Source organism: Coptis chinensis, chromosome 4, assembly GCF_015680905.1.
Source record: "Coptis chinensis isolate HL-2020 chromosome 4, ASM1568090v1, whole genome shotgun sequence".
In the NCBI taxonomy this organism is placed as follows: Eukaryota; Viridiplantae; Streptophyta; class Magnoliopsida; order Ranunculales; family Ranunculaceae; genus Coptis; species Coptis chinensis.
Genome location: NC_141459.1, coordinates 93,272,049 through 93,296,367, shown reverse-complemented (window position 1 = coordinate 93,296,367; position 24,319 = coordinate 93,272,049). Strand labels below are relative to the sequence as shown.

The 24,319-nt window shown below is 34.6% G+C and overlaps 1 protein-coding gene across 1 annotated transcript; it reads right to left on the bottom strand.

Annotated features, from left to right (window-relative positions):
• Nucleotides 1-251: 251 nt before the first annotated feature.
• Nucleotides 252-4,761, bottom strand: LOC147505732 (protein EIN4-like). The gene is made up of 3 exons (XM_086558199.1): nt 4,350-4,761; nt 2,377-4,142; nt 252-1,037 (listed from the first exon to the last, which is right to left on the bottom strand). The coding sequence occupies exons 2-3, from the start codon at nt 4,117-4,119 to the stop codon at nt 495-497; spliced, it is 2,286 nt and encodes a 761-aa protein (XP_086414325.1). The 5' UTR covers nt 4,120-4,142; nt 4,350-4,761; the 3' UTR covers nt 252-494.
• Between the last annotated feature and the right edge of the window lie 19,558 nt (nt 4,762-24,319).

The window sequence follows — 24,319 nt, the reverse complement described above, 5'->3', positions numbered from 1 at the left end:
TAAAGCTTTGAGAGTTTGAGAATCACCTAAGAGCTGCTGAGTGAAGGCATATTCCAAGTTTCCAAGTATCTTTGGAATAAACCTTCAGAGTTCAGACTTGGGTGGCCACATATATGTGTAATTATGAAATATTTATACGGAAAATGCTCCTCACCAGATCCAGTGTTATCTTTGCAAGTGACAGTTCTACTACAACGTCGTGTACAGCATATATGACTGCAAATCAGTGATTAAACTAATACAACAGCACATTAGAGCAGAATGATACTATTGATGAAATTCCAAAACTCATAACTACCCAAGTAGTAGTACAAAGCTCAAATCAAGACGCCGGGTAAGATGTATTGTATACCATTTGAGTGTGAAACTGTGCAAGAATTCTGTGCTGGAATTAAGATGGGGGTCAATACTATATTTTTGTTTATTCAGTCGATTCCCCATAATGTCAGAAAGAATATTGGCTACCCAATGCTTGTATAAAAAATTTCTCCGCTTCAAATACCTATGTTTGCTTGTTGCAGGACCCTGTGGAGTTCATCCGCCATTCCCTGTAAAAGAACTGGTTTCCGTATTAGACCATTCATTCCAACTTGCAGGCATCTTTGCCACACATCTTCATCAGCACTAGCAGTAAGGGCTACAATCAATGGACAACTCCGGCTTTGGAACTTCTTGATTCTCATTGCAACTTCGAAACCATCCATCTCGGGCATGTGGAGGTCCAAAAGAATAATGTGGAAAGAAGTTCCAGCAGTACCCAAAGCACTAAGGCACTCAAAGCCAGATGAAACGGCAGAGACATGGCAACCCAGCTTCTCGAGTAGCTTACGTGTCACAAGCCTGTTGACACCATCGTCATCCGCTAATATAATTCGAAGGCCTCTCAATAGAGAATTTGAAGGAGGGTATTCAGATGATCCTCCAGGTTCAATAAAGCCAACAGCAGCAGATGGTTGGACTTGAAACTTAAGAACGAGGGTCATGCTTTGCAAAAAGCCATGGGGGCTTGGCACAGCCCAGATATTCCCTTGCATCATCTGCAAATTAAACAGCATGTGGAAATTATGAATCAGATGATTTTAGTGTCCACAGCATGCATGTCAAGTATCACCACAGACAGAAGCAGATAGGAAAACAAATATAATCAGAAAGTTGATTCTAGAAACAATTCTGGATACTCAAAGAATATGCTGCTGCTTACAATTGTCCCAAAATACCATATGTGCAATTGCCAAATAAAAGGCACTCACTCAAGCCAATTGGTGCGACATGTTCATACAAACGTAAAGTTTTTAAATGTCCACATACACAAGTGTAATACAAAGGAAATCTGAGTAAGAGTATTATTTCGACTGAAACTAGCATTCCTAACTCATTATGTTTTTTAATTTCTTTTTGATGATTATTGGCACTAAGATTTATTGAAGTTCTGTGCCTTACATCAAGTATGAACTGCTTTCAGTTTTCCGTCCTTCTTGATATGGTTAGTTGCCATTTTGCCTTTAAGTATTATGCAAAAAAATCCCAAACCACCATCCATCAAAGAGATTATGAATAGTTTTCCTGACTAGCATTAAAAAAACCTCAACATAGTTATTGTCCGTTAACCTTCCTGTCTCATCTTCTGTTCTCAGTTCCAATTCCTACAAACCACAATTCCTCGTGTGCTGAATTGGCATGACCGCAACATCGGACAGACTGAATAGTAATGGTCTGACTGTACTTGTTCTATGGCGGATGTTGGACGAGACACTTGTTCATCTGTCCTTCAATGCAACTTTCCGAAATTGTTAAGTGACACCACTCACGGAAGCTACAGATTCAGTGGGTTCAACCATTAACTGTACTGCCAGATTGAGAACAAGTTGTTCCTCTGGAACTGGTTTGCAGGTTCGAGGGTCACAAAGGTGTCATAGATCCGTGAAACTAATGGTAAATTGGGACACTTTGAACCTTTGATGAGAAAAGGCAATGCAAGAAGGTGAGGGGGTCTTGTCTTGTTATTGTAAAGGGAGTGCATTTGTTACTCATCAGTTGGTGATTGCCTACTCTTCTATCCTCTGTTGTACCCTTGTAGTCTCCCTTCCCCCTCTCTAATCATCATTGAAGTTTTATCCTAGCAAATATACCTCAAAGAAAAGAGCTCCAGATATATATTCAGGAAACCATTGATATAGAATCCTATTCTCTTTCGGTTTACTTGCACTAAATTTTAATTTATTTATTTCTCCATATCTTGGTCTTTGAGCACTTCAATGTATCGATATAAACTTTCAATGCAATGCATCAAACATGCAAATCTCCTACCATACACAGAATAGAAAGAAACAGAGACTACATAAAAAGTGCAAATAGATAACAAAAAAAAATCCTTACCTGCACAAGTTTTTTGCACATGTTGAAGCTTAGGACACTGTCAATCCCCTCACTATTATTTTTCCTAGTAGCATGTTGTATCGATGAGAACGAGTTTTCCAACTGGGAACAATTGTTGTCGATTCTAATCTCAAACTTTATCGAAGTATAGCCGTCGGATGAGCTTGGTCTCCAAATTGCCCATCTTTGATCATTCCTGCCCTCTATTTCATCCATAAATGAAGTCCCGAAAGTTACAGCTCCTACTCCATCACACCCATGCAACAGGTTACCAACCATATGAAGTATAACTTGAAAGATTCTTCTTTCATCACCCATCACCCAATTAGGTAGCAAACTATTAACATCAATAGAAAAACTGAATCCTCTAGAGACACACAGGCACTTGGCAACACAGGCTGCCTCCTTTATAATGGAATGGAGTTGGAACGGTCTCATCTCTAAGGGAAGCCTCCCTGTGTCTTTCGTAGAAATTTCCATTACATCATTTATCAAAGTTGAGAGGACACTGCTCGTCTTTACCATCCCATCCACAATAATCTTCTGCTCGTTGCCTATATTTTCTTGTTGTATCATGGAAAGCAAACCTGATATTGAGTGCATTGGCCTTCTCATTCCCTTGCTCATAACCTTTTGAAATGAGTTTCTTGCCTGACTCGCCAGCATAGCGTCTTTTTTAGCCTGTTGTAGTGCCCGATTCTGCTCCACTAGTTTCTCTCTCATCAATTGTGATTCTTCCAATACAGCAGCATGAGAAAGTGCAACGGCCACCTGATCGGCAACTACCTTCACTATCTCCGTTTCTTGGTAATTCCAAACTCTACCATTTGCATTTGGAAGAACCAAAACAAGTATTGCATAACATGCCTGGATCAACTCTGGTGTCCCTCCCTTAAAGTTTGACACCCTAAGCATTGGCATCCGAATGGCTGCCACAGCACCCAATTCATCAACACCCCCACTGCTTGCAGCTCCAAGAGCGGAATCCGTACTTAGTGTTTTCACTCCCTCACTTTTTTTTATTTTCAATACATCTGGGTCTTCATATGGGATTGAAACACGACTCCTGCCTTTCAATTCATGGATAAGATTCATCTCTGTCCTATCCTCATTGGGCATCCAAACTGCACAATTCTGAAGATCCAAAGTATTGGACAGCTCAATCATTGTGGTGTACAAGATAGTATGCCTGTCAAGAGACTTCCGAATCTCATGAGTCAACATTCGTACATGCGAACTTGCTTCCTTTTGTTTCTTCATCATCCCAACTTCCCTATCAAGCTCCCAAGCTTTCTTCTTCAAGAAGAGCTCTCTTACCTTTAACTGAAGAAGAAGAGGTATCAAAGTTATGAGAGTAATTGCAGTTGCACACGAGACCAAAGCAGTGAGGATTTTGAAAATAGTAAGCGCCAACATCAGCTGAAACGTATGAGGCGCATAAGTCCATCCATTTAGTAAATGCGTCATTCCACAAAGCACAATAAACGCTATAAACTGAGCCAGAACCCATTTGAATGGGATGTTAGCGCAACTTATGAAGTAAACGAGCTCGAGAGGGATTGAGAAATATGCAACCGCAATGAGAAAATCACTAACTTGCTGGCATTGCATAATGCTCTCAATACTCCAAAATCCTTCCTCATCGCAATTACACCGCGGGAATTCATCATCTTCAGCAGTAACCAATACAAGTAGACACAAGATCAAAAGCACATTAGCTATTCCTTTTGACATTGCATCCATTTACTTCTTCTCTCAATCCATTCCTGCAATAATATTGAATTACTGATAAGCCTAATTGTAAAAGAATAACTAAAAAAAACATATCTTTGACCTTAAAAAATCCATCCACTTCACAAAACTATTCTTAAAAACTATAAATATATACCCTTTAGTTAGATTTCAAGATCTAAAATTTATTCCTATCAAACTTATATGCATACCAAGAAGGATTTAAAAATAAAAAAAACTACCTTGAGCCATAAGAAACAGCTGGTTTCCAACAACCACAATATCAAAAGATCTCATCCTATCTTCTTCTTCCACTTCCCAATTACACCACCCAGTTTCCAACAGTACCTTTCTTTTTCATCCATTAGAAAAATACCCAAGGTCTCAAATCCCAAAATAATAACAAACATCCATGAAAACTACCCATCTCATGGCCTAACTATATACATATATACACTTATAATAAAACTCCCAACATAACTTTTTATTTTTTTAAGTTGTCTACTCAAACAAGTAAGAAATGAAGTATGAAAAGTTTAGTAAAAGTAGGAAAGAGATAAAATAAATAAAGAAGAAAGAAGTGTGATCGTAAAAAGAGAGAAGGTTGGAGACTTGAAAGTCGGGAGTTGTAATAATAATAATATAATATAATATATTTAGAGAAGCGAAATACCAAAGAAAGAGGAGAAGGATGAGTTGTGATCACCTGGTTTGTGGAACTTTACTTTTTATTCTTACTCCTTCTCTGTTTCATCAACACCTGGGCTTAGCTCCAAAAGGACTCTATTTCACATTTTCACTATTTTTACTCCTAGACTAGTAGATGTGAAATTACACCACCCCATAATCCGAACGTGATTAAGTAGCCAATGTGAGCTAGCCATGTGTCTAATCATTTTAACATATGTTTGGGCGATAATACAGGCACTCTGATCATCTTATTATCGCGTCATTATGTAGTTTTACATTAACCACAAAAAAAATTCAAGAAATTTGGTCCCAAAGCCCATTTGCAACTGAAAATCACTCACAGAACCAGTGGTTTTTTTTTAATCACTCTCAAGGACAATTTTCGGGTGTAAATAACCCGGAAAACCAATTTTCGAGTGAAAATAATTCTTAAGGACAAATAGCCCGGATTTGAAATAAATATTTTACAATTTTACCCTTTTAGTTGTTTTGCTATAAACAATCATTGTTCATATCTTAACATAAGGTATGAAAACTCAAATAGGTTAATGTACCTCATACAATATGTTGAGGTATGAATAATGATTGTTCATACTCTAATAGGTATTTTTACTGATCATACATTATATTGAAGTATGAACATTGATTGTTCACACCTATTGTATAAACAATGAGTGTTCATAATTCATGTTGTGGTATGAACAATGATTCATACTGTTCATACATCACATAATGTATGATTAGTAAGAACAATGAGTGTTTATAGATCATGTTGAGATATGAACAATGATTGTTCATACCCCAAATAGATATGGTTCATAATCCAATAGGTGTTCTTATTGATCATATATTATATTGAGGTATAAACAGTGATTGTTCAAACCCCAAATAGGTATGAACAGTGATTGTTCATAGCTCATAATGAGGTATGAACAATCATTGATTGTTCATACACTAAATAGGTATGAACAATGATTGTTCATACTATATACACTGGGTCGTTTCAGTTGGGCTGGTGTTACACCCCGAATTTCGACAGAATTCGGAAAAATAATATTTGTTCCCGACTCTTCGATTTTCGAGGTGTGATGCACTCTCAACTCCCAAAAACCCATAATCAGTTTAAATACACGGATAATTAAAAACCAATAAAAATTTAAGATAAACAAAAGTCCTCTTCATCCCTTTCAACCCTGCGGTTTTGGTCCTGGAGAAAAACCTCACCACTTTAATAAACCCAAAACTTTATTACCTAAACTTCAAAAATTCATCCCCAACATAGGTCCAACCGCCATTAACGTCGCCTTGAATCTTTCAACCACCCTCAAACTCCCCCCTACCACCATTCATCAAACAACCAACCCGCAATAAAAAAAAAAAAACAGTTCAAAATACAATATCCACACCACCACAGTATCACAGTTCAAACATTTACAGGGGAGGAGGTTTGGGGCTCCGCGCCTCCATTACCGACCTCAGTTCCAACAGTTCAACAAATCAACTTCTAGAGTTTTAGTAATTAAGCAAAACAACACATAGCATTTAACGAGTTAGCCATTCAACAGGATGAGAGAAAAATAACGACATAGTAAAAGGAGAACAAAAACTGAGCAGAAGAAAAACTCGACAGTAAATGTTTTTATTTGTAGTAGACATAAAACTTTAGTTTCGATGGAAAAAGAAAAAACATAACTACTCACCTGTATCATGAAAAACGTATCTAGAATATGAAAGAAAAATCGATTCCGCGCCAGCTAGAATACGCATAATCCGTACTCCGTTCTTCTTTGTTTTAACTTGTCTAGTTCTAATGAAAAATTAGTTTTTCTTAAAAACCTCTATTTTTGAAAAACCATCCATTCTAAAGAATTATGCTATATTTTACTTTAAAAAACTTTCCATATTTTCTCTCATAAATTTCGGAATTATTCTCTCTCTGTTTCCTTATTAATACAATCTCTACACATTTTAAAACTTAAAAAACTTTCATATTAAATCATTTTCAAACCAAACAAACTATTTTCTCTATTTTTTTTCCAAAACGTCAAGCATACATATTCACTCCACTTAACTTAAGACTTAGTCAATATTATATTACTATTATTATTATTATTTTGCAAAATAATTAATTTTTGACATTTAATAAAATGAGGGTGTTACAGCTGGGCTGCTTATTATTTCGCATTAGTGGTATACTTGACATTTCATCTACCTGAGCCATTTTTAATTTCGCGTCAAGGGTATACTTGAACTTTCATCTATCCCGTTTTTGCGAGTGATTAAAAAAAAAAATGTGGTTACGAGTTACTTTCTTCTCCGATCTGTCCTGAAGAGTTTCTCCCTGATAAAATTTAACAAGAAAAGAGTCTAGATGATCGATTTCAGACCAAAGTAACTCTAGAGGATAATATTTTTTTTAGGTAACTCACAAGGACAAATTCTAGTATTAAGTAACCCACGAACAACAATTTCAATTTTAGCAACCTTCAATGATAAAATAAGTTAGCCTGACCTTTTTACTTTTTTTTTTAAATACCAGTTTTATGGTTTTACCCTTCCATGTTATTACAGATATAAAACATATTTTTTTAAAAAAAATACCAGTTTCACCCCTCTGTGTTATGTTTATAAAGTAGAGAAATTTAGTGATTGTTCATACCAAAATAGGTGAACATACCTCATAAACTATATTAATGTATAAACAATGATTGTTCATACCCCAAATATGTATGAACATTGATTGATCACACTCCAATAGGTGTTCTTACTAATCATACATTATGTTGAGATATGAACAATGATTGTGCGTACAAAAAGTGATTGTGATGTAGGATTACTAGCCCCTATTTCTTGACAAAATTCCCTCTACTTGTGCTAAGATTATTATTTTCAAATTAGAATTATTACTTATTAGGAATTTGGAATATTTGATATTTTCTATTTAGAGTTTAATTAGATTTAGAAGTTTAGGTTTTTTGGTTATAAAGTATGGCTTATCTATATAAGGATGTCATTGTAGTTTAGTTCAGGAATTCAATTATCAATTATCAAATCTCTAAAAACCTTATATACTTTTCTCCCTCCACTTCTACATTTTTTCTATTCAATCTAGCTTCTTCCTTCTTAAATCTATTCCCCATTTTGAAGATCACCACATTTTTCTTCTAAACCTCTATTTTTCCCCATCAGATTGTTTATAACTCATGTTGATGTATGATGTATGAACAGTGATTATCCATACCCATTGTCACCAAGTTCGGTACGGGTCTAAAACAATGTACTTGAAAAATACTTAGTTCGTGTTTTAAACGGAATGTCTCGGCAAAAAAAAAAAAAAAACGTAAAAAGACACATGACATAAAAAATAGGTTTAAAATGTATAATACGTAAAAGAAACGATAAATAATACTATAGATAAGGAGATTGATTTTATATAGGAGTGGGAAAAAAAAATGAGCAAAAATAATAATAATGACAATAATGCAAATGAAAGAAAAATTCAATAAACATGATGGTATAGATCAAGTCATAAACCACTCATCTAAATAGCAGAGGTTCTTACATTCATTACCAAAACACAAACTAAACAAGGCATTACTAGATAATATATACTAGATACTAACTACAAACCATAATGGCATAATCAAGTACCAATTACAAATAACTGTAAAATTTCATGTTTCGATCAGTAGTCCAAAATGAAAAAAAATGAGCTAAACAAAGATGTCTCATTCAAATACATTCATTAAACGATCAAATTCTTCATCATCCGCATTTCCATTATTTGTGCCTGCTTCAACATGAGCCTCATTACCACCATCCCCGACATCTACATCTTCTTCATCATTAGATATATCACCACCATCAACAATATTCTCCACATCATTTCCAACTACAAGAGTCAGGACATCTGGAAAAGCTATAATCTCATCTAGTTGAATCGGTTTTAGATGATCTTCCGTCTTTTTCGCACTAGTCTTCGGCATATGGAGATTCACCCTAACATAAACCAAGTCATGCAATCTTTTTGGCTCCAATCTAATTCTCTCTTTGGTTTGTATGACACTAAAAGCACTCCAATATTCATACTCCAAATAGGTATGAACAATTTTATATGATTGTTCATACCCCCAAATAGGTGTTCTTATTGATCATATATTATATTGAGGTATGAACAATGATTGTGCATAGCTCATGTTAATGTATGAACAGTAATTGTGCATGAAGTATAAACAATGATTGTTCATATAAACAGTGATTGTTTATAGCTAGCTCATGTTGAAGTTCATACCCCAAATAGAACAACGATTTTTCATACTCCAATAAGTGTTTTTACGGAACATATATTATGTTAATGTATGAACAATGATTGTTCATATTATATACACTGAGTCGTTTTGGTTGGGCCGGACCGTTTATTATTTTTCGTCAGGGGTGTACTTGATCTTTCATCTACCCGAGCCATTTTTTATTTTGCGTCAAGGGTATACACACTTTTCATCTACGCAGTCATTGTGAGTGATTAAAAAAAAAGTGGTGTTGAGAGTTACTTTTTCGGCCATTTTGTCCCTGAGAGTCACTCCCCGAAAATTTAAAGGTATTCAAGTTAGTTCAATGCTGTTGGCCGCTTTTTATAATGTTTGTAAATTGTTTCACATAATAGTGGTATAGAGTATACTAGTATCTTTTTGTGCGTTATAGCCAAATTACATTGCAAATTTGCAATCCTTCTAATATTCATTTGATGCTAAAAATGTATTGTGAGGTTTTCTTCAATGCGCAGGCCCTCCAATAAATTCCAATGTGCGCTAATTTCAACTCCACATCTGATTTTTGCTTTAAAATCCAAAATCTAAAACAAACTTGTTAAATGGAGAAACTGGTTTCGAAAAGGAACAAGTACATGAAATACCAAATTTACCCAAAAACTAATCCAACCTAATAACCATCGAAAATGGAAAGTGGAAAGTGAAATAAAACTTCGCTAGTTCGAAACAAAAAAGGAAAACAGTTAGCACCAATCTCTCACACTCTTTTCGGGCCAGTTATGATATCTCCACTAAACTATCGAGTTCATCTCCATTGTTTCCCTTTATCACTATCTTCCAAGAGAAATCATCTGCATTTCAAACCCTAGATTGGGCATCTCTCCAATACTCCTTCATGTTTGGATATTGGTTTCTATAGAGTAGGTGCTGAAATTTATTAGATTCTTGTTAAATTTATATAATAATTTACCTCAATAATTTATGGTTTTAATATGGGCATAATCTTGTTGTTCTTCATTTGATCGAAATTTTGGGTTTTTTTCCATTATCATATCATACCAACTTCGACATTGTAACTAATCGATGGCTTCTTCACTTTGTAAAAAAAAATGTTGTTGGGACTTTATTTTAGGTTGAGATAATGAGGGGACATGGGTGAGGTAGTTCCCTCAGCTTCTTTTTCTTTGTAGGTGTCATATTGGTGAAGATTCATGTTTAGATACACTGATGCTTCGCCTTCCTTTATTTTGATATTGTCAGTAAAGTTCAAGATTTCTTCGTAGCCATATTGTTTGTGTTTGTAACATGTGTTATATGGAAATGGTTGAAACGGGTTTGGGAACCATGCGTTGTTCAAATGTACATTATTCCATGTACTGAAGTTGATCAAAGTGTTGATAATTTTAGTCACTTGATTGAGGGGAAAGGAAAAATATGTGCATTGAGTATAAAAACTGGTTTGACTTATTTCATTTTTGTCCGGAACAAAATACAATCACAACATTGTCAGTAGTCCCTAGTGACACATACGAGGAAGATAAATAGTGCAAGATAAAATGAGGTATCTCAAACCTTTCATGCCAAAATAAAATATGAGTAGAATTAGTGCATTATCAAAATATTTTGATTTCATTTGGTTTCAATTATACTAAAGAGCTCAAGTTGCTGGTAGTAATTTTTTCTTTTTATGAATGATTAGATTCGATTGTTTGCTTATAAAGATTTTTCATGGAAACTTGAGATAGAACAAAGTATTTTTGAAAAAAGTGTGTTATAACTTATAAGTGACCCACAACTGAAAAATTGACAAAAAGGAAAGCAAATAATTTGGGTAAAAACTATACTCTTATTTAAAAATTATAAAATTACCTATATTACATCTTTCCCGAAGTAGTTTATAGGTCAAAACACCTATGAATATCCTTTTTCCAACTTTAAAAGAAACCTTGTTTTAGCCCAAATTTACATGAACACTAGAAAATAGGCAGAGCCATTGTGGTTTTGTTTTTTGTTTTTGTTTTTGGTTTATAAACATAAGAAAAAACCTTACCATTTCCTATTGTCTGATTACTTCCGTTAGTTTGATACTAGAAATTTCCCGTTCTTAATTGTAAGGTGAAACACAAACATGATATCTTTACTATAATATATTACCACTTAATACCCTTTTAAAGTATTAACTAATGAATGACATAACTATATATTCTTTATACATCTCTTGGAGGTTTAACTATATTTTTCGATGCATCTTTTTTGGGTTACTTGAGCACTGTAGTCTATCTTCTTGAAGAAGGTGCTAATCCTAATACGAGGAGTTATCTATGTTTTATCCCTTTGCATAATGCAGCATTTGAAGGTATTTCTTTTACTATTGGTGTTGTTCATATTATAAACAATTATTATTATTGTTGTTATTATTATTATTATATATTATTCTAAAATTCTCATGTGATTGATGTAAACATCGGATATCTCATTTAAAATATGGTTTGTTCTTATACTTGAGGGTCTAATTGTTCTTGCATGCTCTTAAATTTTGTGAGGATTACTTGAGAACGACATGGAAGCATGTATCTGTTGCTAGCGGTATATGGGGCTCAGTTGTCCACTACCTCCCTCTCGGAGGTCATTGGCTGGCTCACTTTTAGTTTTTCGATTGATATTCATCACAAATGGTGAAATACAAGTTACCAAATTGACCATTTCAATAGCCTGATTTTTTTTTTGCAATTGTTTTTATAAAATGGACAAGTCAAGTCATATATCCTACATTATTTAGATCGTATAGATAATACATTCAAAGAATGAAGTGTTGTCGTAATGTTTAGTCCATGAATGAATTCTTTTTTGCTCTTAGTTTGATTTCTAATTAAAGAGTATTTTCTTTGTCTCGCGAGTTTCCTATTCTTCTTAGTGTTCCACATTGTTGTAAGTTATTATTAAATGCTTTTGACGAAATGAAACTTTATGTAATAAAGCCAGCTGCAATTTTTGTTGTCAATACCAAGTAATGAAGCCTACAGTATGCATGATAATGGTATACTATCACGAGATGTAATGACCATGTGTGTACTCTTAGTGGATTAGGGGAGCATTCATAACTTTTTTAGGGATATATTGGAAGGTACCTTTTTTTATGACCTTATATGGAGTAGAAAGGAAAATTAGTAACCAATAGCGAAATTTGTTGAAGGTGATCTAACAACTAAATAAATGAATATGTAGATGCAGACATCAGAAGTAGGCAGATGAGTGACCTGATTTGATTCTAGCACTGTTCTGTAATGCCATGTACACGATTTCTATTTTATTTATTATATTACTATTATTATCAGCTGATGTTATTGAAAAATTATTGCCTTTTGTGAAGCTTTTGATTGAGGTAAGATAGATTCCTATTTATGTGCACAATATGCACAACTGTCATTTTGGACCAATGCATATTCTAATTTGTTTGTAATCACCTTGAAAGCCATGTGTACTTTTTCTTGGTGTAAGGATAGAACCTATCTTAACACGTAGTTGTGTATTTTTCATAAAGTAAGGTAAATTTTTTTTTTTTTGGGCTTTCCTTATTTCAATGTCATATATGTATACATCTACTGACTGTTGCTTCAACATGGAAATGGATAGATAATTTCTGCATTTTTTTTTTTTTTTCAATATAGATCATGATAGCACTTTTGGCTTGGCGCAGATAATCCTTTAAATTATTAACAAGAAAGATTGACACCACTAGAGATTGCAGTTATAAATGAAAATCACAAGGATGTTTAGATTCTTTATCATGTGACTTCACCTATTCTGTTAACTTGTATGTGTTAGTTTAGGAAGTGTGTTATGGTTATAGGTATTTGGAGGATAGTGAATTGGTTTGTTTATGGTGTTTTTTGTGAAGGAAGGAGTTTGTTATTGTTGTGAATTGAACTTGCTTATCTTCTTATGTCACATAATAATGGGAGTTTAATTTCACTACTAGTTTCTTTTTACTTGCTTTCGTTGCTTAAATTATCGTTACGCATTACTCACCTTCACTTTTTGTCCCTTCATGACACAAAGGTGAATCTTTTAATTGTTTATTTGTGAACCTAAAATGCTATTGTCTGTTTTATTTTTTATTTTAAAATGAAATTTTAACTTCAAATTAACGTTGTTTCTCGTGTATGCTCTTTATTTGTTGTTTTTATTTTCCACTTATAGTGCAAGAAGTAATGAATGCATATTTATATTATATTGATCAAGTGATGGTGGATATCTCTAATGGAGACGGAGATTGGGCTACAAATATGTGTAATGATGCATGTCCGTATGAGGAAAGTGATTCTTCAGACATCGAAATAAATGTTGGCGAAGGTTCAACCAATGTGAGTTTGGAAGACGAAGATGAATCAAATGACCATAACGTTAGTGAAATTGAAGGTTTTGAAGGACAATAAAATAAAGCAGATGCAAGAAGTGAAGAAACTAATGAGAATGATTTCAATATATTCAGTGGTAAGTTGGGAGGGGAACTACTAGTTTCTTTTTACTTGCTTTCGTTGCTTAAATTATCGTTACGCATTACTCACCTTCACTTTTTGTCCCTTCATGACACAAAGGTGAATCTTTTAATTGTTTATTTGTGAACCTAAAATGTTATTGTCTGTTTTATTTTTTATTTTAAAATGAAATTTTAACTTCAAATTAACGTTGCTTCTCGTGTATGCTCTTTATTTGTTGTTCATTTTATTTTCCACTTATAGTGCAAGAAGTAATGAATGCATATTTATATTATATTGATCAAGTGATGGTGGATATCTCTAATGAAGACGGAGATTGGGCTACAAATATGTGTAATGATGCATGTCCATATGAGGAAAGTGATTCTTCAGACATCGAAATAAATGTTGGCGAAGGTTCAACCAATGTGAGTTTGGAAGACGAAGATGAATCAAATGACCATAACGTTAGTGAAATTGAAGGTTTTGAAGGACAATCAAATGAAGCAGATGCAAGAAGTGAAGAAACTAATGAGAATGATTTCAATATATTTAGTGGTAAGTTGGGAGGGGAAGATGTAGATGAAAATGCAATCATGTTTTCAATGCGTTTTAAAATCAACAACGAGGCATTTGAGTTCTACAACAAATATGCCAAGGTTGTTGGGTTTAGTGTACGCAAGGGTGTCTTTTGATTTCATAAAGATATCCTGGTTAAAAGAAATTTTGTGTGCTCGTGCCAAGGTGAGAGAGAGACAAAATATTTGAATATGGGACATAAAAGGAAACAACGTGAGTTGTCTAGATGCAAGTGTTTTGCGATTTTTGAAGTGATTTTTTATTTTAAATGCAATATGTGGGTTGTTAATAAGTTTGTTGCTGAACACACTCATCCACTTGTGCCTTATCCTAGTTCGATATGTGGTCGCTTACATAGAAAGATGGGTAGTGAAGATGTGGCTTTGGCAAAGAGTCTAATTGATGTGGTCATTAGACAATGTCAAGTGATGGATTTCCTTGTTTATAGGGCTGGCTAGTTTTGTAAAGTTGGTTACATAAGAAAGGATTTGTATAATTATGACCAGGATGAGAAAATTTTATTATATGAATGGAGATGCTAGCACACTTGTTTCTTGCATGAAAAAAAAGTCGAAGATTGATCCAGAATTTTACTACTCATACAAGTTGAATGAACTTAGCCAATTGGTCGATCAGATTGTTCTGGGCACGCAGATTCGACGTCTCGTGCAGATTACATTTGTTTTGGTGATGTGTTATTGTTTGATTCAACATACAGGACAGATCAATACAAAATGCCAATTGTCGTATTTGCTGGAGTGAACAATCATACACAAACTATTGTATTTGTTTTTGTAGTTATGACTAGTGAGTCAGAGTAGTTTTACATTTGGGCGTTAGAGCATTTTCTTAGAGCGATGGGTAGTAAAGCACCTAAGTCGGTCATAACAGATGGTGATCATGCAATTTGCAAGGCTATTAAAGCTACTTTACCTAATGCTAGACATCGCTTATGTGCTTGGCACGTTCTGAAAAATTGTATTGACAATGTCCGTGTCTCTGGGTTTCAAAGGGACTTTTGTTCACTCATGTTTATGAAATGTTCAGAAGAAGAGTTTGACCAAATGTGGGAACATTTGTTAGAAGCACACTAGGTCCATGACCATGAGTGGGTGAAGAAGATATACAAAAAAAAGATGAGATGGGCAGAGGCATATCTCCGAGGCGCATTCTTTGGTGGTTGTAGAACTAACGAACCAACGTTGTGAAAGCATGAAATCTGTTATACGGCTTCATGTAAAGCCTGGTTTAAAAATGGTTTAGCTCTATGGAAAAATGGAGCTAGCACTTGAGAAGATCCGGCACTGTGAGCAAGAAGAAGAAGTTATTACTCTGACAACCAAGCCAGTAATTGTGATCCATCTATACACGGGCGGCGTTTAATGTGTTTAAGATGCAATTGCAGCAAGAGGCATTGTACATTGTTGATTCAGTGAAGGATCATCAAGGTGACAATATTCGTTACTACACTTTGCGTCGTCATTTGTATAGGCACTGCAAGTCTATTGTGGAATACAATGTTGTTGATCAAAACGCTAAGTGTTATTGTGGTCTATTTGAGTCATTTGGTTTTCCATGCCGACACATAATTTCCGTCTTAAAAAATGAAGACGCCGCTGAAATACCCTTTAGTTGCATTTTATTGAGGTGGACGCGACATGTGAAAATGGTCATTCCTATTTGTTTCGACCAAATATGATCAAAACACTAAGTGGTGACGAGATACATGAATATCGTAGAAAAGTAGTAAGAAAAGTGATGGTGATCGAGTGAATGATGAGAATGTACATTTTGGTTGCCTATGTACCCAAATTATCGATGAGATCAAGTCTCAATAACGTAGTTCTTTATGAAAAATAGTTTAGTATTTATATGTGTAGAGTATAGATTTCTTGTAGCTCAAGTAATTGTAATTGAATATAACTCTCAACTGATAATTATCTCTTTGATAAGAAACGAATCTTGACATAAGTTAATATACATAAATGGCAAGCTATGTGGCTAGGGTTCATCTCTAGACACATGAGTTAGTGGGCTTGTACATTGATCCATGATATTGCAAATTGGGATTTAGCCCTGTTGATTAAATAAATAAAGTGGAAACCCCTACTAATGGACGTTTGCCACGTAGGTGGGGGTCGAAACACTACTGTTACTTTGGTTAATGTTCATAATGAAGCAACTTATGCTATTTGTTATAGTGAGCTTATGGGGATTTGCAAGAATATTTGTTTGAAGGCCTCCAAAACTGAAGAAGCTAGTGAAGAGTTCAAAGATTTCCTACATTCTTATCTGATGTCAAAAGAGATCCCATCAACTGTTGAAGAAAATCTTCAAGTTCCCGTTAAGGAGCCATCAGATACTCACAAAGATGCGACCCACTTAGAACTGATACGTGATCCACCCCAGGTAGCACCTAAGTCGACCAAAAAAACTTAAAGGACACAATGAGACAAAGAAGAAAAGTTATGGTGAATGTTCACCGCTTTAGTTTTTCCAATACAAATATCTATATTTTTGAAGAACTATAATTTTTAAACATGTTGTGTTGCTAGTACTTCTATTTTTTTTAATAACTACAATGTTATGCGTGTGTAATAGGTCCAAGTACAAACTCAAAACACGTGAGGAAATGTGCTCGATCAGCCGATTTGAGCGAAGAAGAGGAGATACATTCTACGAGTGGTAGATACTGCCTTTTTCTCAATTTTGGTTTCCAAAGCTTAATATAATTCTCAATTTTGGTTCTAATATAGGTGCATGTGGTTTTGTTGCTACGGAGAATTCTGATAAAAGGAAAGGAAGATCTCGAATTAGCAGGTGTGGAAATTGCAGTGAATTGAAACAGGGCATACGAAGACTACGTGTACATGGCCTAAATCTCAATCACAAGGTAGGTACTGTATCGAGTGGTATATAGAAAGAACATGCACTGAGGTGGTTAAAGCATATTGAGTAGTTATATTTGGAAGGTTACAATATCCTGAACTATGTATATACTTATTTAATATTAGTATTTTCAAAATCTTAGTATTTCATTATTGAATTTATTGCTTGAATTCTTTTCAAACAACTTATTCTTCTAAGGTTCTAACAACTCCTCCACCTTCTAAGGTAATTACATTTATCTTCTAGGATATATTTTCCCACCAATCGACTATATTTACTAAACGAATGTAAACTCAAAAGGCGTTAACTGTGTTGTATTAGTTTTTGCAGGGTGATCAGTAGTGAGATTAGATGCTGTTTGGAAGGTCTCCATAACTGTTTAGGGCATTGAATTGTTACCATAGCTTTTGTAAGTTGAGAACTATTTGACTCCGTAAGTATTTTCCTTATTCTTGAAATAGCCTCCCGATTGTGGTTCATAAGTGGTTGATTCGTCATCGGATAAGATACAGTGGAAGCGCAACTCGAGCAAGTGATTGTTTTGTTGGATTGTGTCCATTTTAGAATAATAGACTATGCTAAAAATTCAGTTTGTCTGAAAGACTTATAATTTTGCTGCATAGTAGTCATTATACTAGTATTATTTTTAGTTAGGACGTTATTTGCTGTGTTTGCTCATGTTTCGGTCATTTTAGCAAATAAATTTATTCTTATATTCTTGTGTTGTTGTTTTTCCACCCTCCAAACATTCATTTGTAAAACCTCTTATGATTTCAGCTTTACTTCACGTGTTGTTGGTTCCTAAGCCAAAGAAACTATCAATTTAATTTGTAAAAAGGGAAGGGACTTTCTTTAATTTGGTTCTTCTTTGTGCTGGTTTTTACCGGCTTTCTGTAATGCCAATCTAATTTATCTCCAATCTAATTTGACGTTTGTTATCCAGTAAGGCTTGTTCAGTTTGAAATTATGATGGCTGTAATAATCAGTACGTCTAGCAATGCTGTATATATATATATAAAAAACAAATCAACATGTTAATGCAAATTAAAAACCATTATGCTTTATAAGACATGCATATATAGATAGACTTGAATCAAGACTTTTTACTTATTTGTTTTTAAAAAATTCCCTTTTGAATTCCCGTTAGCACTATAGAACAGTAAAGTGTATTAATTCCAAAAAGACCATTATTCCAAATTTTATTTTACAAAAGTAAAGGAGCAGTGATAGTATGTACTAATGTGGGAAAGACAAAAACAGCAATTACCATTTCACGGCGGATTGAATTGGCTTAGTTGAAACTCTTCGCACGAAAATAGACAAATCCTTGCAAGCCTTTGTTGTTTTTCAAACCTCCTCGTATTGATTTTGAAAACCAATTTAATGGTGAGCTCCAAGTGTGATAATTCATCAATTCAAAAACCTTAAACAACGTCGGTTTTGATGCAAAATCATCAAACAAGAGTGTGAGGTAGAAGATAAAGGAGATTTATTGAAAAGAAAGACAGAGGAGAGGAGAGGAGTCTTGCACGAGTTTTTTTTTTCTTGTTACAGAAAAATGGAACCTAAACAAAATTTCTACCAGTTTCATGCTGGTTTTACCCTTTATACATTTTCTCATCTCTATAGTGTAAGATGACATATGCGTGGTCTAGATATGTGCGCATGCATTGAGACGCATTTGAAGACCTGCGCATTGTAGATTTGGTAATGTATTATCGGAAAAAAAAAAGATGATGCTAAAAGTAACTGAAGAAATAAAGTATGAGGAATGCTAGTGAGCTATCTCGTTAGTAGAGTGTTATCGTGCTACCCAATGCAACAACAAAACAAAAAATATGACCGGTGACTTCTTTATGGGGTTTTCTTCTTTCACAGTTGGGAAACAACAGAAAAGAAATTGTCGCACCCAAATACCGCAACCTTTAACTTTACTATTATTAAAGCTCTATTTTTGATCGGCTGCACCCATTAGGTTGCCTATGTACCTATTTCGGGATCAAGCCGTTGTAGTGATAGGGTTATATACTAAAAATATTACTTTTGTATTAACTCTAATTCTTTATATTTTGAATGAGAATCATATGGGCAAATGTTATGCATATTATATATGTTATTAGTTATATGCATGTGTCTAATATTTTCTGTTGTAGATGATATGGTGTGTGGTGACACAGAGAAGATCATATCATCAGTACCTTATAAAGTATAAGTAAACGTTCACAACCTAAATAGATTTGGACAAACCATTGGTACGGTTGTAGTATAATATGATATTAGTCTATCTTAACTACAGGATTACACTAGTACACTTTGTGTGTATTAAACAGGACCAAGTGAGGTTGTTTCTCTTTATACTGACTATATAAGAGAACAAATACCTCTGTTATTATGGATGCTTGTCCTCTTAATCTAGATATAATAACGGGCACTTACGTGCATTGTACATTGCTTTAAATCATCAATGAGTGAGATTCATTTGTGAATCAACAAACTCGATGGATTGGGTAATGACATTGTATGTAAGGTGTGCTGTTGATTATAGAAGGAATCCGTGACCCGCAAGAAGTCGGGTTGATAATGTCCCCTTGAGGAGCTCATAAGGATTGTCATGTAAATCCTGCAGGTGGATTTAATCCAACATGACAATGAGGTTGAGTGGTGCTACTCAAGGATATAAGAAGTTCATTAATGTAGTTGTCAGTAACTTGACTTAATCAGCGGGCATTCGATATCTTAAACACGGGAAGATCAACAAGTACATAATATGGAGCCCATAAAAGTAACACATAATTTGGGATTAGGGCGGTAGTACAACAATAGCCTTTAGTGGAATAAGTCATTTGTTGACGGACTTTGACCGTGTGTTCTGGGCAAATATGGGAAGCCCAAGCCCGTCAGGAGGCCCAACCCTAATTTCTCCTCATGGTCCCTGTTGTAGCCTATAAATAGAAACCTTTTTCTCTGGCCGTTTTTTTCTCTCTCTCAAGGTTTTGCTAAAGAAAAGTAGATCTAAAATCGGTTCCAAATTCTGTGAGTGAGAGAGGCCAAGAGAGAAAGAAGAGGGTGGTAGATTGTTGCCCACACAACGTCCATTCCATTGATAGGAATACAACAGAAGATCAAAAGGTTGATTTGGATTCGTAGATCTTGGATTCTCAGAGTTATCTTAGCCGATCTAAAAGGTATGATTTATATCCAAAATCGTGAGACCCCTTATTCCGTTGCGCGTGGGTTTTCGCGGTTCGTAGATCATTCGTTGCAACCATAACGGTTCCTACACGTAGTTCACTCTTCTCTCCTCAATCCTCCCCCCTCTCTACCTCTCATAGTATGATCTTGGACCTATTCTCTGGGCCCAATACATACTATGGTGTTGGTCCTATCTCTTAGCTCAATACACACATGCTCCCTCTATGAATAGGGGAGCGGTATTGGCACTCTTTTCGCAAAAAGTAAAACAATAATGGTTATTCTTTATATGTCTTTTTACACCCCATATGCCCAATAGTTCTACGACATTGGGTTACCGCGAGATCCTATATCTCACGGTAGGCAGTTGTCGTGAGATCGTACAATCCACGGCATCGAGTTGTCGCGAGATCCCATATCCCACGGTAGGCAGTTCCCGCAGAACATTTTTTTTTGTGTTTTTTGTTTTTTTTTTTTTTTTCACTTCAAATTTTGCATATTGAACACACATGACATATGGATATCTCATTTTCTTCTTTAAAGCTTCTTTATACACTCCAAGAACAACACCAAAACCATGAAAAAAATGTACAATCGAGACATAATTTTGCTATCTCGCGGCAAATATTTTCATATGCTATATGAAAAATTTGTGATCAAATTAATAAATAAGAGTTTTGATAATTAACACAAGCAAAGACTTCATTTTAGTGAACACAACCATCTCGCGGCAACTAACTTTTTTACGGTGGCTATTAAAATAAATTTTAAAGAAAAAAGGACCCACGACAACCACCTTCCGTGGGATATGGGATCTCGCGGCAACTTCCTGTCGTGAGTGTTTTTTATGTGATTAATGGAGGAGTGCCAGTACCTTTGAATTGGTCAAAGGAGTGCCAATTCCATAAAGTGGGGTGTCAATACCACGACCCCTACAAATATGGCTACTACGAAGACTAGCTTCATCTTCTTCTCTTCTTTTCAGTTTAGTGTTCACACATCCCCATAATCCAATTCTATATAGTTCAATAACTAGCTTACAAACTAATATTTTCTTTTTGTAAGGGACTAATGGGTTAGAGATTCAATTGGCTTTATCAAACAAAAATTGAAGTTTGTCAGTCGAAAAGGATTCAACTTTATTCTCTTGCCCTTATGCTTGCAGTTTTTTAATTCATTTCCAAATTATGAACTTGATAATGAACCAAATTTTCGATTAAAAAAATCCCCAATATTATAAGTGAACAAGAATAGTCCATATTCCTGTTCAAATCCATTTGATTCTTATCTAACTAAATAACCCTTTCTTCTCTAACCCCATCCAAGAAAAAATGCAGTAGGCTCCAACAAAACTCTCACCCATACCTTTGCTCTTCAAAAAACCAAACATTCCTTAATAAGTTTTAAGGTCTCATAATATAATTGGTAAGCAGGAATTACTATATTGATTGGGTATATCTTGATTTGGTAGAAAGAAGATAAACATGTAAAGGAGAGGAGAGAGAGAAAAGAAGAGATTAGAATTTCAATAGAACAAGAAATTGGTCCCAAGGCCCAATTTCGATTCAAAACAACTCTAGAGGACAGAGTTTTTTTATAATCACTCACAAGGACAAATATCGAGTGAAAATAACCCTCAAGGACAAATGGCCCATATTTGAAATAAACATTTTTCGATTTTATTCTTTATGTTGTTTTACTATGAACAATGAGTGTTCATACCTTATGTTGATATATGAACAATGATTGTTCATACCCATATAGGTGAACGTGCATGATACAATATATTGATGTATGAACAACGATTGTTCATAGCTCATGTTGAGGTATAAACAGTGATTGTTTATACTCCAATAGGTATTTTTACAATAAGAACAATTATTGTTCATACCCCAAATAGATATGAACAATGATTGTTGATTGTTCATACTCCAATAAGTGTTCTTATTGATCATACATTATATTGAGATATGAACATTGATTATCCATATCCAAAATAAGTATGAACAATAATTATTCTTCATATATGAATAATCATTGAGGTATGAACCTTGATTGTTCATACCCCTAAATAGGTATGAACAATGATTGTTAATAGCTCGTGTTGATGTATGAACAGTGATTGTTCATACCCCAAATAGATATAAACAATGATTATTCATACTCCAATAAATATTCTTATTGATCATACATTATGTTGAGGTATGAACATTGAAATAGGTATGAACAATCATTGTTCATCATACTAAAATATGTGTTTTTAATGATCATACATTATGTTGAGATATGAACAATGATTGCTCATACCCCAAATAGGTATGAACAATCAACAATAATTGTTTATATGAACAATGAGTATTTATAGCTCATGTTAATGTATAAACAATAATTGTTTATATCCCAAATAAGTCATTGTTCATACTATATACACCGGGTCGTTTCGGTTGGGTCGGGCCGTTTATTATTTCGTACCAGGGGTATACTCGATATTTTATTTATTTTAATTTCGGTCAAAGGTATATTTGACCTTTCATTTACCCTGTCCTTATAATTGATTAAAAAAAAAAGGTGTCCTCTCGAGTTATTTTTTTTTTTGTCCTATGGAGTTTCTCCCTGTTCAATAGAATGGTTTCAACTTAATTATTTTTGTTATGTTTCGGGTTATCCAGTGCCACCCTGCTAGAAGGGTAGCTTGCTAGCATTACTCATAAAGTATTATAGGTTTACGCGTATAACCACGTTGGTAACTAACCAGGGGCATCGCGCAACAACGTTGGAGAGAAGAGACACCTATTGTCTTTGGACAACACGTGGAGTAACATGGTCTGTTTACTAGTTATACAGTTGGCTGACAAGACCACTCGATCTCCACCTAAAAACCCAACAAAGGAGGAAAGAGAGATGGGAATTGGAAGGTTTTATAAGGAGTGGGACCCACACAAGTACCCAACCAGAGAACATGAAGCGAACCTAGACGATCTTGGTATAAATAATAAACTTTAGAAAATGTCTCCATCACACACACAAATAATTTTCGATCTCTTTATTTTATGTCTCTATCCATTCCCCTTCTTTCTTTTTCTATTTATTGCTTTCTTTATCAGTTTGTTTGCAAGATATGTGAGATGGGGAGAATCAGTTCAACGTTCCAATCGAAATATAAAAGAAAAAAATGTTTCTATATTGTGGGAGGAAAAGGAACTTTGGTACTTCAAAGGGGTATCGATATGTTGATGAGGGTTAGTTGGTAGATCCTTAGATGATATCTATGCATGGACAAATGTTTGTAGGTATAGGTGTCAAAAATTTGGGAAGAGAGATTAGAATTTTGATGGGGACGGAGGTATAGAATTTTTTTTTTAGCTATGTAATTGATGTTTGCTTGTGTGTTGCACGTACCTTTAATTTTTTTTCGATAACATTGTTGCATGTGTGTTGCACATTCCTTACACATGCCCATATCTAATGCAAATTATTGATTTTATCCACCAATATAGTTGGAAACTTGCGATGTTAGAATTTGGAACATGTGAAAAAGGAGCACGCATTTTGGAAATCCATACTTCGAACTTGGACTTTGGAGTTGAAAACTCAGATCTGTTTTCTCCAAATTGATGGTATCCAAACAATTGTAGCATGCATGCTCCTTTACTTCAAATCTTTAATCTATTCACTTCAAATCGTTAATCTATTCACTTTCAAATCTTGTCAGAAAACTCATGAGTTTCCAAATAATTTCTTTATGGTTTTAAATTAGGAGGATGTAAGTTAGCTAGATTGAGTCGTTCTTTAATAAGACAAAGGATAATTGCTATTTGAATTTTGAATTCATTGCCCCGGGGCAGTTAGAGTGTCAAGAATTTTAGTGGTATATGTTTTGCGCAACTAATAAGGACTTAATTTTTATTCGGTTTGATTTCATGACGCATACAGTTACTTAATTGTGATTGGTGTGGCAAGGGAACAACCTGGCGCAGCTGGGTGTCTCTCTAGTCTCTATAATGGCCCAAGTATTCTGGTGTAGCTTAACTAATGCCCAAGTGGGTAGCCCCATACTAGTTTAACTCAAAATTAGTCTTCACTTCAAGGTAGAGCATAAACTTTAAAACTTGTTTC